Genomic DNA, 15,372 nt, shown 5'->3' with positions numbered 1-15,372 from the left:
CTTTCGTCAAAGCTCCCCACGCTCCAAAGCTCCAGCGAACACCGCCACAACAAATGTGGGAGAACCACGCGACTCCATACCAGGCTGTCGTCCCATCGCCCCAACGATCTGGGAGCACATCTATCCTTCTACCTCGAATTTAGAAGAAGACAAATCAGCACCGTGCCTCATCATACTCATGACATGGACTGGCGCTTATGGTCAGCATATTTCCAAATATGTTTCGGAATATGCCACCATGTTTCCAACTTCCCGCATCCTCGTTATCACCACGTCAGCAAAAGACATCGTCTGGAGAAGTTCTGCCCGCAAGCGACAGCGCCTTCGACCAGCAATCGAATACATTTTAAGCCTCTATGGAATTTCACAGATACGCAAAGGCAGTATATTGCTGCACATCTTCTCGGAAGGAGGTGCCAACAAAGCCTGCGAACTTGGAATAGCATACCATGCCGTTACCGGCAGGCAGTTTCCTATTTCAGTGATGTGCCTAGACAGCACACCTGGCCACCCACGCTTCCTGCGGCTCTGCTCCGCCCTGGCGAAATCGCTCCCTCCGATACCTGTCCTGAAGCAGTTCGCCACAGTAATCGCGGTTGTTGTGTTGGGACTAGTATGGACTGCGTATCACGTTTTTAAGGGGTACGAGAATAACCCTGTCTCGCAGTCGAGGAAACAGCTTCTTGACCCAGAATTGTTTGCTCTTACGGTTCCGAGGTGCTATCTCTACTCGAAGAGCGATGCCCTAGTCGCATGGCAAGACATCTACGAGCATGCGAGCGATTTGATCAAGCAAGATGGATGTGTGACGGAGACTATCTTTGAAGCCTCTCAACACGTCTCTCATGCAAAAACCGAGTCGAGGCGGTATTGGGATACTGTGAGAACGGTTTGGATGCACAGCCAGGAGAGACATGAACAGACCGACACAAAACCTACAAGTAGAAATCCACAGCTACCCAAGTCCGTTTTCCAAGATGGAGTTGTTACAGCTCTGGCCCCTGTAGTGAGGGAATCGCCCGTAAGGAGAGATATCAGGCGGGAGAGTGAGAGGTATAGCGTGTTCGTCTAGGGCAGATCGCCTGCTGGCTCATACGTGCTCTTGATCAATCCCAGGTCTTGACACCTTCTACGGCGTGTTATACATGGCATGTTGGTTGATTATATTGATACATAAGTTTCAGAAAGAAAAATTGCAGTTGTGCTTGCGTGTAGTAGTCGTAAGGTAGTAGCAGCTGTATGATGAATGCGCAAATCGCTATCCAAAGCACCAAGTCTTTGATTAGGTAATATCAAAATGACTAGATGTTCACAATCAGTTCTTCTATCGGATGTTCAAAGCCTAACGCCAGCCTTTTTTAATATTATCTGGAACCTAGAACGACCCGCTACTTGCTGGAAAAGGCTCGATCCGTGCAGGACTAATGCAACCAAGTGCTAGGATCAGCACAGTACGACCGCTCATGTCGGCAGACAAAGAAAGCCTAATCACTAGTATCGGAGGCATCATTCAGACAGGTGCGAGCGTTATGTCCCGTCCTTTTGCAGCGTCCGCAGTGCCGTTTACGCGGCTTGCACGTAACCATCCGCCCCCCACCTTCGTTCCTTCTCACCTTGATCCGTACCCTGGTGTTCGAATAGGCATTTAGATCTTCTCCATCTTCATCTGAGCATTCGTCCCCTCGTGACTTTCTTTTGCGTCGCGTACATTCGGACGCAGCCTTGTCCAACGCCTCTGGTTGTACTGGTTTAGTCGCCAGCAATTTCCGTAAACGATAAATTTCTTGTCCGAGATCATCAAGTATCTTGATCATAGAAGGAAATAAAGAAGGCTGGCCAGCTCGCATCTGGCCGCTGGATGGACTCGAGCGAGCCATTGTTTTCGTAGCGTTGTCGGTTGAGTTTTGGTGCTTCACAAGAGCCCAGTAGTCCTGGAGGAGCTTTTCGCAATCATCGAGGTTGCTCTCCGGCTCCCATGTCATGTCCTCTTCAGACCATCCACCCCATTTGATGAGATAACGCTTCCGACCAGCATACTCGTCATGATCCACGATTCGCTCAACTGTGCATCGATCTTCTTTGTCTTCACTAAGCGCCCTTGATCGTTTCCTGGAGCCATGAGTGGATTCAATGTCACTCTGTCTGTCTTCATCTCTCGAATCCGTCCATGCAGACGGAACATCCCGGTCTACTGCTTTCAGAAGTGAAATCGATCTATCCGGTGATTGAAGCAGCTCTTGTCTAACCTCTGACTCTGGTGCGCTCCCAGCGTGAACATTCACGCCAAAAGCTGTCATTCCAGTGGAAACGGTAGGTTCTATATTGCAGTCGGATAGCAACCATGATACGTACGCATCTGTGATCGGTATAGGTGACAATCCGGCTGTGTTCGGAGCTGTCAGGGCTTCTAGAGAACCGTTTTGTTGGTCTGATTGCAATCTGCAATCTGGGTTCTTTGTCGCACAGATCGATTTGCTAGGAGAGGAGCGCCGTCGCTCGTCTAATTCCGATGGTGTGCTAGCGGCTTCACTATTACAACTAACAGGAGGAGGCATGCCAATGGCTGTGGTTTGAATTAGACGACGTTGGACTGCACTTCTCGACTGGTACTTACTATGGCTGTGTGTATCGTATATAGGAGGGTCGGATGTGTCAGTGTCCCCTGACTCCTGAAGTATCATTTGCAGGCAATCTCCGTCGCCAGCAAATTGGTAACCACAGTCTTTCATTAGGAACTCCCAATCTCCTATCGATTATTAGCAAATGATTTAGCCTTGTCCTAGCGAACCTACCTGGAGTACTGTCAAACAGGAAAGCTTCCGCTGCTGCATTTGGTTTCGCGGTATCTGCAAGGTCCTGCTTTTCTTCCATGATAGAGGCTTTATCTCCGACCTCACATCGACCTTGGTTTTGATTGAGGACAGCGGCGCCAGCATCAATGACTGTATCGGCAAGCTCATGTCAGTTGGGACTCGACAAATTGCAAGATGCATCAGCCCACGGTACCTTCATTGTTGACAAGAAAGCCGGACTCTGCGGTCACAAGAAGAGCGGGTGACTCCACATTAGAGATGTAAGGCAATTCAGGAGTTGGCCCTGGAAGGATACTGATATCTTTGATTCCTGCACAATTTTTGTTTTTTTTCTTGTCGCTGGACATGTGCTGGGATACCTTCTTCCTCGCGTTCTGCTTTGTAATAATTGGCTTGGACCTAGTCAATGATGGGTCATACGATACGAACTTCGTTTGATTGTACCCTTGGAAAGCGGTAGAAGAATTGGCAGGGAAAGAAGACATTTTGTAGGATTCCTAGGAGCCTACAGTTTCGTATACTGGACGAAGAAGGCTGGTATTCCTGTGAAAGGCTTCTCTTTCGTCTATATACCATCGCCAAGGCGGCCGGTGAATAGGCGTATAGGTTTCGCATGAACGACGCCCCTGGGACGATATGGCAGAGTGGGGACAAATATCATGGCCTAGAGCATGGCCTAGAGCATGGCCTAGAGCATGGCACCATAGGAGCTGCAAATGCGTTGGTTCGAGGAGCCATGGGATCCGGTCACGATAGTGCTGATCCTTCATTCCATCCAAATGAGCCCAATCATCGAACTTTCTGACAGCCACTATGGTAGGGGGTACGTGTATCCCGGCTTCGATAGGTTGGAGAATCATGGAGGAGCGGCTGGTTGAGACAAAATCCTTTGATTGCCAACCTATTGGCGCACGGAACATGACTGCTTGCATGAAATGGGGCTGGCGATTAATCTCTCGGACTCAGTTTGCCGTGTTCCATATCATCATCTTTCCAGGCTATTAGTCACATTGGCCACTCACAGCCCGATCGATGTTATTTTTGGGCCTTGGGCTACCCACTTCCTGGAGCAGGGCCATTCGAAAGCAGTGTTGAATTTCAACTTCTGGTCTAGTATCTGCAGAAGTTGGGCCTCAGACCATCTACCCGCACTCAGAGTGCTGCATGAAGGTCAGCCTTTACAGGTCTAGTCCATCCGACAGCAGGGGCAAGCTGCAATATGAGGACAAAAGGCGCTGACCTGATAGCCTGTTCGGGTCTAGACGACCGTGAGGTGCTCGAACATACTCGCTGGCTTTGACAGTGCGAGCAGTGTTAAATCTCGCGCAGGTTGGAAGAGAGACAAATTCGAAGGAGCATGTCATGACTAGATGGCGATGGGTTGGCAGACCCAATTGCTTGTGGAAGGGCAAGGACAGCCTCTTTGTTATTACGTGCAACGGTCGACACTAGAAGCAAAGCCGTGACTTCAGGCCTAGATAGGGGTGACTGCAACAGGGGCCGGTTGGGCGCAGCGTTGGGTCTGCGTATGGATGTGGATGCTGGTGTGCGGCGATAATGCCTCGTAGGAATTTGTTGGGAGACAGGCAGCGCTGAATTAGGCGATGCCATCCGGCGCGAAAGGGTGGGAATAGAGAGAGATAGCTGGCAGATGGGAAAAGAAGACGGGGGGGTCAGTAGCCTTTTATGGTAGGAGTCGAGGTCAATTTCCTATTCGGGCAGTATTACGAAACGCTGTAAGCCAAGGTTCGGATTACCCGAATAAGGTGCAACCATTTCCTGATGCAGGTCAACCATTTCCTGATGCATGCTTGCCGTCTTATTATTTACCTTAATATTAACCTACGCGCTGCTTAGCGTAAGGCTAACAAGTACTACGATAAGCTTGATTAATTGCCTGCCTACTACGCTGCTGCCTGCCTCTATCTATACTATAAGTACTACTGCAAGAACAGCTAGGTTAATAAGCTAGAGTAGCTTACTGCCGCTAACGCTAGGTTTCAGCGACTCTAGCAGTCGTATAGACCTTAGCGTATACGCCCCTAACCTCTACTAACTTTAACAACAACTGCGCGTAGTATAGATAACGTAATTAGCGCCTTTGTACGCCGTAACAACACTATGCATAAAGCAGCTTACAACGACAAGTACGAGCGCTAGAGGACTCAAGAGCTAGAGTAGAGCAGAGAGCAGTACTTAGGTAATAGTTACCCTGTCGTTTACTAGATATAGATGCGCTTAAAATACCTGTGTTTAAGCTAGTTTGCGATTAATATACTAACAATTCTAGCATTAAGCTACAAGTGTAAGAGGCTCTTTAGTAAGCTTAGCGACCTACTTAAGCCTAAGCGACAAGCTATTAGTAGTAAGTTGCTAGCTGCTCTTTAGTTAATACGATCGTAGATAAGAGCAGGCTTTAAGACTTATTATAACAACAGGGACGACGTACTAGATAAGGATATTATACAAGACTATAATATAGACAAGTGGGCTAATAAGCCACTATAGCTGTATACAACTTAATCCTTTAGCGTCTAATCTAATTAATCTACTAATTAAGTCGCAATCAAGCTACCTAAAAACACTAACAATTAAGCAACAATTAAGCGACAATAACGTCGCTAACAAGCAAGTTAATCGACGACCTTAAGATTGCTTAACTTGCTTGTTGCGGACTGTAGTAGCTACTAGTACTTTATTTTAAGGACCGCGACTATCTTGTTAACGCCGTAGTGTCCGCCTATAGGATTATTGTAATTCCTTATAAGGAGGTTCGCGCGGAGTGCTGCGTCTTCGGGTATCTACACTTTCCTGTTCCTGCGCAAGATACTAGTAGGGTTAACTTCCTACATATTAGCTGTCTTATTCGCCTCGCCCTCCGCTTAACGCGTTAGCGCTTCGTTTCTGTAATAGGCCTAATTACGTTCCTAAACTAGTCTAATGTGTTGGAGTAGGAGGTCTAGGGGTTCTAGTGCGAAGGCGTTATTGCCTTACGCAGCTTTATGCGCTAGGCTGTTTAGCGAGAGGTATTTGCTGTTAAGGCTTTAGAGGAGGCCTAGGGCTACATTAAATTTCTCTCCCCTAGCTTCGTAGGTTTCCTCCTCGCACTAGCATTCTTTGCCTGTAGGTTAAGTGCGAGCTAGGACAGGCGACTTATCGCTAGGGTCTAATAACGTGTTAGGGAATTCTAGCTCTAGAGCAAGTGTTCTAGATAGTTAACGGGACTGCTCTAGTCCTCTATTAGGGGGTTTGCTGCCTTATACTTCTAGAGTAGTACTAGAAGCTATAGACATCTAGATAGTCTATATTCGAAGCTTTTGCTAGAGGGTTAGTGTGAAGATCGTCCGAAGATGATCTAGGGTTAGTTCTCGGGGAGTAAGTGGGCGACGATGGACGAGGGGTAGTACTAGCACGATTGGTAGATCGATATAATAGTACGGGGTGTGTTAGCACGATTAGTAGACCGATGTAATAGCACGAGGGTTTGAGAATCAAGTAGTAACGTGCCCCACTATCGAGATGCGCACACCATCGAAATGCGCACGAAATACAGCAATCTATGTTCGCATGCGAATAACTCAACACCACAACAAGCTATCTACGCATTTAATAGCTCGAATTAATCCTCTACTTCTGCTGCATATTTCTTGCATGTGCGCTTATTATGTCCTGCCTCGCCGCAGTTCTTGCAGCGTCGGATACCTCCTGCACTACCACCTGCGCGCACCCTCTCCTGACGCCTCTCCACCTCTAACTGGATCTCAACATCCCTTTGCTCAACTATATCCTCTGCCTCTGCCTGCGATAGGGTTCCTCCCTTCTGGATTCGCTTTTCTTGCGCTTTATACGTTTAGATGCTGCCTGGTTTGCCTCCTCAAGGTTGGCTATTCTAGCCTCTAGCAACGTGTGTGAGTGCACCTTCAAAGTTGATCCCTTTTTGACCTGCAACACTATCTCAATGATAGAATCAGGTGATGATTCCTTGTGATCTGTTATCCTCTTGACAATCAGCGTTGTTTGAGCCTCTATCTCCCAGGCGTTGCTTGGTGTTTTAGGTTCCTAAGGGGTAGGCCCTAATGCAGGTGGTGTTGGCGTACGAGGCTGTACTTTAAGCCTAGATAACACCACATCTGGGTTATGTGGGACTAAGCCAGTTGCTTGAAAGCTTGATAAGATATTGTTCTTTGAGAACGCCTTGTCAAATATTGGCCTGAAGGCAGCTAGGAAGGCTTTCTTGTCGATGTGGTAGATGTGGCTGTCTGCCAAGCCCCTGACTTCCTTCTTGTACGCCTGCTTCAGCGGGGCAAAACAACCCACATCAAGTGGCTGTAGGATGTGCGATGAGTGTGGAGGCATGCAGAGGGTGATAATATTGCTTTCCTCACACAGATCCTGGAAGGCGAGCGACTTGTGGCTCTCATAGCCATCAATAATAAGCAGCCGGTGACTACCCACTGTGCGAGCCTCTGTATGCTGGATAAAGTGCTGCAGCCATGCAAGACCAAGCTCGTTTATTGTCCAGCCATTCTCACTAACTCCTATCCTCCAATCTTTAGGGTTGTGATACCAGGCCTGGTTATGGTTCTTTGCCTTGAAGATGAAAAAGGGTGGGATGGACCACCCCATCGCGTTGATGCCAGCAATCAGCGTTGCCCACTCACGATCGCCAGGCTGAACACCAAGTGGCTTGAGACGTCTCTCAGAGGCTGTTACTACCTTAACAGACCCTCTAACGCCTATCTGGAAGCCAGTCTTATCAAAATTATAGACGTCTTCATCTAGAATCCCATACTTGGCCTTGACGTTGTGTACAAGATTGAACCAGGGCCCAATAATAGCTGGGTCGCTGCAGAGGACTCTCTGATGATCCCGCTGTCTTGTTACCTGAGATTTGATCTCAGGTCTCCGGCGTACAAGCCTGTAGGTCCAGTTTTCTCCAACCTGGCCACCACTACGTGTAGCTAGTAGTTGGTTGGCCATTTCTCGCACATAGTTAAGCGTAGGGCGAAACCTCGCGCGTCAAGCTTCCTTATATATTGTATAATCGCCTCCTCTTCATGTCTCTGGAGTTTTGATCGGTTGGGTTGAGTATCGCGTCGTGAAGCCTTCCCAGCGCGTCGATTGCGGAGAGTGCTTTCATGTATATCGTAGCGATGCGCGGCTTGTCGCTGGGTAAGCGACGCGTTAGATTTCATAGCTTGGATAGCCTGGATGACTCTGTCTTCAGTAGAAAGCAGTTCAAGATTTGGTAGTTGAGACATTGTAATAGAGAGTTGAAAGTGGTGGGGGCTTGGCAGAGTGCGCATTTCGATGGTGTGCGCATCTCGATAGTGGGGCACGTTAATCCTTAGATTGAACTATAAGTCGAAGTTGAACACAATGAGCTGTAAGAGCTCATTGCCTAGTACTATATACTTAATGAATGTCCTACATGTTCTACATGTCCTACATGTCCTACATGTCCTACGCGTGGTACATTGTAGTACTCCGTGGTACATCGTGGGACACACGTGACTTTGTCCTACAGTAGCTTTCCGCCAAGACCGTAGGATCACGTGCCCTGCGGGGTGGCGTCATCTATTGGCCCTCAAAGTGCTGACCTCCAGGCCGACCCGCCTAGGTGTTTCCTGTCATCCTTTTCATACATAGATTGCAGGTTCCCTTCCTTTAGGTTCGTAACACTATCCCCCTCTTCCGCATTTATGTCCTCATGAACTGACCCAATGGTTTCCCGCAGTACCGCTCATCGTTACATCGTTAGTAATCGCATAAACCGTATCAGAACACTCGCAATGGTCGCTTGTAAATATTGCGCAAAGAAGAATTTGGAGTGTTGGATGTTGTCTTTGAAGAAGGAGTGTAGGAACTGTTATCAGAATGGTGTGAGGAGTCCGTGCGTTCTGGTGGAGGTTCCCTTGCCGGATTTCTCGAAATTAGATAAAGAGCTGGCTCGCTTGGAGTAGCAGGAGGCGGATGCCAATTAGGCCGAGGCAGACGCGTTGGACGCTCTGTTAGCGGCTCGTGCGAAAAAGGATCGTCTTTGTAAACAACGAAAGGTGTTAAAGCGTCGTGAACAACAGTGGGTTGACGAGTCTAGGAAGTTTGTGGAAGATATTAAAGCTCTAGAAGCGATTAACACGGTTAATCAGGAAATAGGCCTTCTCGAGGATGGCATGATGCCTAGTACTCTGGCGCTTGACTAGAGTGCTTTTATGCCGTCCGTTCTCGAGGGCGATTCGGGCTTCGACGAGGCGTTTGGTGCTTCGCATACTGCGCAAGCAAGTGTCGGCAATTCGTAAGGTTCGTGTCCGGTTCCCATGTATTGTCGCTGTCCAGATAGTCTAACCATTTGACTAGGTATTCTTTGCCGTTGCTATTGTTTCGATGTGCGAGGATCTTCTCGACTTCGAAGACGTTGTCTTCTTCCGTTTCGAAATGAAAGGTTTTTTGTAGTGGCGTTTCTAGGTCTGCTAGTTCTAACATGTTAATATGGAATCTTAGGTGGATTTTTGCATTAGGTGGAAGGTCGAGTGTATAAGTAACTGGTCCCTTCTGGTTTAGAATTAAAAACGGTCCGACCTTAACGTAGTTAAGTCCCTTGTTTGGTCGCTTAGTGCGAAGGTTCTTTGTAAGCAAATAAACTTTATCCCCCTTCTTTAGCTAAGGTGCCGTTTTTCGTTTCTTATTAACATATGAGATGCTTTGGCGTTAAGCCTTTTCGAGTGTAGCTTTAAGCGACTCGTGTACTTTCTTCAGCTCGTCGGCTGTGGCGATAGCTGCTTCTGTTTTCAGACTAGGAAATGTACGTGTAAAGAGATTTGGGTGTCTCCCGTGGTTCGCGTAGAACGGAGTCTGTCCTGTAGACTCTGAAAGCTTGTTGTTGTATGCCATTTGTGCCATAGGTAGTAACGATACCTAGTTGTTTTGTTGTTCGTTAACATATATTCGTAGGTAGGCTTTCATCGTGCGATTTGTTCGCTCGGTTTGTCCGTCTGTTTGCGGGTGGTAAGCTGTCGATAGCTTCCGTTTTATTCCGATTACAGCAAGTAAAGTAGTCCAAAAGTTCGAGGTGAAGAGCTTGTCTCTGTCACTAATGATTGACTTTGGTATGCCGTGGTATCTGATGATTCGATCCTTAAATATGTGTGCAAGTTGTTCCGCCGTGTAGTCCTTTCTGAAGGCAATATATTCGGCTTGTTTCGTGAATCGATTAACGACTAAGAGAATTGCGTCGTAGGATACTTTGGTGACAGGGTCTCTTGAGACTGGTAGGCCTGTAACAAAGTCCATAGAGATGTCTGACCATGGCGCGTCGGGCAACTCCATTGCCTGCATTTCTCTGTAAGGTGCGTAGGTACTGTGTTTGTTTTTCTGGCAGTCCGCGCATTTGGCGATAAAGGAGGCGATTTTGTCCTTTATTCCTGGAAACTCGTAATTTCGCTTGATGAGTTCTATTGTTCTTGCAATACTAGGATGCCCATGTACGGGGTCGTCGTAGTGTTGCGCGATGATTGCTTCCTGCAATTCTTCTGGTACTTTATGTGCGATTGTTATCATTAGGTTGTTCAGCGTTTTAGCTGGTCCTAGTGATCTGTCTTCGTTGACCTTAAGTATCGCGGTGTCGATGATTTCCTTAGTTCCTGCGATATCGTGTCTTCGGCTAAGAGCGTCGGCTCTGCCGTTGTCTTTTCCTGGCGTATATACGATCTTGAACTTGTATTGTCCTAGCATTTCTGACTATCTAACCTGGCGTTAGTTAAGTACTTTGGTGGTCGTGAAGTTGACTAAGTTCTTATGATCCGTAAATATCGTCAGTTCCGAGCAGCTTTCTGCGTATACTCTCTAGTGCTGTAAGCATGCGACAATAGCTAATAGCTCCTTGTCGTGAACGTCGTATCGTTCTTCTAGTCCTGAGAACTTGCGAGAGTAATAGGCAATAGGGTGCCATTTGCCTTCGTGTAGTTGGCTGGCACAACCTCCTAGTGCGAGATCTAATGCGTTGGTCTCGAAGCGTAGTAGTTGTCCTGCTTGGAATATGCGGAAGCATGGTAGTTCTATGCTTGCATTCTTGAGCGTCTGGAAGGCGTCTTCGGCTTCCTTGCTCCACTCAAAAGGTGTATCTTTCCTTGTAAGTTTGGTTAGTGGGATGGCTATCTTAGAGTAGTCTTTAATGAACTGTTAGTTAAAGTTTAGGAATCCTAGGAAGGACTGTATCTCCTTGACTGTTTTCGGTGTTGGCCATTCCTTGACTACCTTGATCTTTTCTTCGCTCATGCGTACTCCGTTGACCCCTACGATGTAGCCTAGGAAGTCCACTTCTTTCTTGTGGAATTTACACTTCTTAGGTTTCACTCGTAAGTTGTACTGGTCTAGGCACCTTAGTACCGTGCGGACATGTTTAACATAGTCTTCTTTGTTCTTAGAGTAGACGAGGATGTCGTCTAAATAGGCGACAACAAAGATGTCTAAGTGAGCTCTTAACACGTTGTTAATAAGTTCCTAAAATGTTGCTAGGGCGTTTGTTAACCTAAACGGCATAACAGTGTATTCGTAGTGTCCGTATCTTGTTCGGAACGCTGTCTTCCATTCTTTACCTTTCTTAATCCTAATAAGGTAGTATCTATCTTGTAGATCCATTGCTGTGAAGATCTTTGCTCAAGATAATTGATCCTGAAGTTCTGTGATGTTCGGCAATGGGTATCGATTCTTCACTGTAATGTCGTTCAGTTTGCGATAGTCAACGCACATCCTTAGTAGTCTATTCTTCTTTAGTACGAAGAGTATAGGGAATCCTGCTAGTAACGTAGAAGGTCTGATGTATCCTTTCTTCAGATCCTTGTCCAGCTTCTCTCTTAGTATTTTAAGTTCTATCTCTAATAGTTAGTATATTAGCCCAAAGGGTAGAGTCTTCCCTTCTTCTAGGACAATCTTGTGGTCCTAGGGTTGGTGCTTTAGTAAGGCTTCGCTGTCTACTACTTCCGCAAAGAGGTGCTAAAATTCTTTGTACTCTTTTAGGATGTCTAGAGTTACGCGTTTCTCTGTTACTCTAACTTTGTGACCTAGGGGTGCCCTTCCGGTATCTGTTGAGTCGAATCCTCGTGACTTAAGGCCGTTCTTGTGCGAGGTTCGCTTTCCTTTAGCGAGATTGTTGTTAGTCTTCCTCTTATCTACTATCTAGTCTTGTTAATGCGTAGGCTAGCTCGTGGTTGCGTCTAATCTACAGCACTCGAATAAGAACGTTTTCGACTTCTAGTCGATCCGCGGGTTGTGTTCTCGTAGCTAGGGGAGTCCTAATATAATGTCGTGGGTAGCTAGTCCAAAGACGTCTAGGTCTAGTTCTTCCTAGTGGTCCTGGATGCGGAGTGTCACTTTACTGACCTCGTGTGTAATCGTGGTTTCGCCTAGCATAGGCTAACCGTTGGCAACATGTAGTAGGTAGCTTTCTTCTTTCCTCAGTGGCCTTAGTCCGGCTAAGAGCACTGCTCGAGCGGAAATGTAGTTTGCTTGTGATCCTAAATCTACTAGTGCCTGCATCCGTCTTCCGTTAAGCTTTACTGTAAGCTTAAGGAGTGTAGAGGAGTTAATGCTGTTAAGCTCCTTGCTAGTTCCTTTTGTCTAGAACGCTAGTCTAAAAAAGACTTTCTATATCCGTAGAAATCTTTAGAGATGCAATGTTTATCGCATGCTGTGTTAAGACATGTGTGCTAACTCGGCTGGTTACATTCTAGTGCCGGGTGGTCTCTAATTAGGACTTCCTCTACTAATTGCATGTCTAAGGCTTCCTGTAGATTATCATAGCCGGGGAAGTAGTGCGCTGTGCGTTTGTCCTATAGGTAAATGGCGCATAAGTCTGTAGTGCAATTGTACTACTATTGTTTGCATTTAGGGGTGCCGTAAATTCGTCTTAGGAACTATCCTGTTCCTACCTTATCGGAGTAGTGTATTAGGCATGTGTTGTGTGCACATGCCAACTAGTTAAGTTTGACATGCTCTGGGTTTCGGTAATCCAACTAGTAGTGTGTGTCAGTAGCGCGGCTGATGTCGTGAGCTTTGCGCTTCTTTCGTTCTTAGGTCTTAGCTTAAGTAAGCTAGTCTTGCTTAGCTTGCTTAGCCTATTCTAGCTTTGCAGGGTGCTAGTTGTCTTTCTAGAAGCGGTATTCCTCATCCAGCTGCGTGCCGCGTAGCTTGCATTGCTGTTAGAGTTCTTTCTTAATTTCCTGCTTCTCTAGGTCGGAGAGTTAGTGTGTAGGTTCTTCCTATAATGCTTTAGCATCCTTATTCTACTGTTGTACGAATTCCTTGTGCAAGTCTTCGTTAATAGAGTGCATGGTCTCTTTGACCCACTCCTAAAGGGCCTTGTTCCCCTCTAGTGTGTCTCCTTTAACGAGAGTTACTTTAGGTGTTATACCTTAGGTACGTACTTCTTTCTCTAGTTCTAAGAATTCCGAATATTTCTCGAACTGTGTGTAGAAGTCGTCTTCGTCGTTTTCGACGGGTCTCTTGGTTCTGCCTAGTTGTCCTAGTAGAACATTGATCTTTTGATCTAAGTTAGGTGGACACTGGATTGCTGTTGTCTTAGAGTTAGTCTTGGATTTTCCCTAGATGTTGACTGCTCTGTTAATCCAGTCCAGTTCATCTGTAGTAGGCAAGAATTTCTTGATGTTGCTAGGGAGATCCTCCCTGAATGGTTCAACTTGTTGGGACAGGTTATAGAAGTCTTGTCGTATCGTAGCTATGACATCTGGTGTTTCGCTGGCGTACTTAATAGGTGGCTTGTTTAAGTATTAAAGTAGCTTGTTGATTTGTGAGGCGAGTGTCTTCTGTTGTTCTTTTGGCGCGTAAGGCGTTGGTGCTCGATTGCTGTCCTGGAAGTTGGCCATCTTGCCATACTTGGTTTTGTCGATTTCTGTGACCTCTAGGTCCTCATAGGACTCTGACTCGGAGACGTACTCGTCCGAGGTAGGTTCTTCTTTGGTGATGATGGTGAGGTCGTCGATTCCGTTGACGATCTCGTCTGTTTGTCCAGGAACGGTTACAGTTGCTCTTGTTACTACGTTCTATTCATTATCGCTGTCGGTGTTAGGTACTGCCCGGTGTAAGACGTTGAGTTGTCGTACGACCTTGCCTTGGCTACGGCAGTCCTGTTTTATGTGGCCTTCTTTACTACAGGCGTAACAAGTGATCTTCTTCTTGTTACCCTTGTTGCCCTGAAACTTGGGTTTCCCTGGTCCCTTGTTGAGGTTGTTGAGGTGCATAGGTTCGTAGCCATTGGTGGCGTATGCTCCTGGGATCCTAGGTACGTAGCTTCGTTGGCGTCCCTAGTTAGGGTGCGATCTTCGTGGCTAGTGCCTTGGTCGATCGTTCGTGTTTCCCAGTGCGCGAGTTCCCTGACTGAACAGTCGTTCCTCCAGCATAAGCTCATAGAGTTCATTATCTACTCGTATAGCTTCTTTTATAAGGTCGTCGAGTGTCTTCTAGGTGGCTCCACTTCTCATGAGTTCTCGTCGTACGGTAGGCTTAAGACCTTGTTGGTACATCCGCATTAAAGCGTTGTCGTCCTAGTCGATAACCGTCTAGTACTGTTAGAACTTGGTCGTGTAGGCGGCAGTAGATTTAGTTTGCTTAAGCTGCTAAATCTTTTATTCCGCGATTACTGATTCCTTAAAGGGTGAGAAGATTTCCTTTATCTTAGTCTTAAAAGCATCCCAATCTTCGACTAGATAGGTGTTTTCGCTATCCTCGATGTCGTTATCTATGTAGCGGCTGATGATTGGGTTGGCCCATTTCTCGGCGTCGCCGCGAAAGTAAGTGCTGGCCTAAACGACTTTGTCGTTTTCCTTAATCTTGTTTCCGCCTAGGTAGAAGTATTTGTTAACCTAGAGTAGCTAAGCTGCAAGCTTGGTGCGGTCGCTATAGTAAAGCTCGGGCTTGTTGGCATGACCAGCGTTTACTCGGGTCTAGGACTCAGTTGGGGTGTCTATTGCAACGTCACTCATCTTGAGGGTGTTCAAAGTGTGAAGATCGTCCGAAGATAATCTAGGGTTAGTTCTCGGGGAATGAGTGGGCGACGATAGACGAGAGGGTTGTACTAGCACGATTGGTAGATCGATGTAATAGTACGAGGTGTGTTAGCACGATTAGTAGATCGATGTAATAACACAAGGTTTTGAGAATCAAGTAGTAATCCTTAGATTAGATACGAAGTTGAACACAATGAGCTGTAAGAGCTTATTGCCTAGTACTATATACTTAATGAATGTCCTACATGTTCTACATGTCCTACATGTTCTACATGTCCTACATGTCCTACGCGTAGTACATTGTAGTACTCTGTGGTACATCGTGGGACACACGTGACTTTGTCCTACAGTGGCTTTCCGCCAAGACCGTGGGATCACGTGCCTTGCGGGGTGGCGTCATCTATTGGCCCTCAAAGTGCTGACCTCCAGGCCGACCCGCCTGGGTGTTTCCTGTTATCCTTTTCATACATAGATTGCAGGTTCCCTTCCTTCAGGTTCGTAACACCTTGTCTTGCCGCGAACGTGGCTATAACAGAGCC

General features: G+C 46.8%; 3 protein-coding genes across 3 annotated transcripts; all 3 read right to left on the bottom strand.

Moving 5' to 3' along the window:
* Window positions 1-1,484: 1,484 nt before the first annotated feature.
* Window positions 1,485-2,871, bottom strand: ALTATR162_LOCUS437 (uncharacterized protein; the record flags this gene model as incomplete). The annotated part of the gene is made up of 3 exons (XM_043308031.1): window positions 1,485-2,563; window positions 2,615-2,746; window positions 2,793-2,871. 3 exons carry the CDS (start codon window positions 2,869-2,871, stop codon window positions 1,485-1,487), a joined length of 1,290 nt encoding a protein of 429 aa, XP_043163966.1.
* A 6,857-nt stretch (window positions 2,872-9,728) lies between these two features.
* ALTATR162_LOCUS436 (uncharacterized protein) lies at window positions 9,729-10,544 on the bottom strand (the record flags this gene model as incomplete). The annotated part of the gene is made up of 1 exon (XM_043308030.1): window positions 9,729-10,544. One exon carries the CDS (start codon window positions 10,542-10,544, stop codon window positions 9,729-9,731), a length of 816 nt encoding a protein of 271 aa, XP_043163965.1.
* A 3,053-nt stretch (window positions 10,545-13,597) lies between these two features.
* On the bottom strand, window positions 13,598-14,068 carry ALTATR162_LOCUS435 (uncharacterized protein; the record flags this gene model as incomplete). Its single annotated transcript, XM_043308029.1, has 2 exons — window positions 13,598-13,870; window positions 13,916-14,068. 2 exons carry the CDS (start codon window positions 14,066-14,068, stop codon window positions 13,598-13,600), a joined length of 426 nt encoding a protein of 141 aa, XP_043163964.1.
* Between the last annotated feature and the right edge of the window lie 1,304 nt (window positions 14,069-15,372).

The sequence above is a fragment of the Alternaria atra genome, assembly GCF_907166805.1.
Source record: "Alternaria atra isolate CS162 genome assembly, contig: 20, whole genome shotgun sequence".
NCBI classification, from domain to species: Eukaryota; Fungi; Ascomycota; class Dothideomycetes; order Pleosporales; family Pleosporaceae; genus Alternaria; species Alternaria atra.
This window is presented reverse-complemented; position numbering and strand designations above follow the sequence as displayed.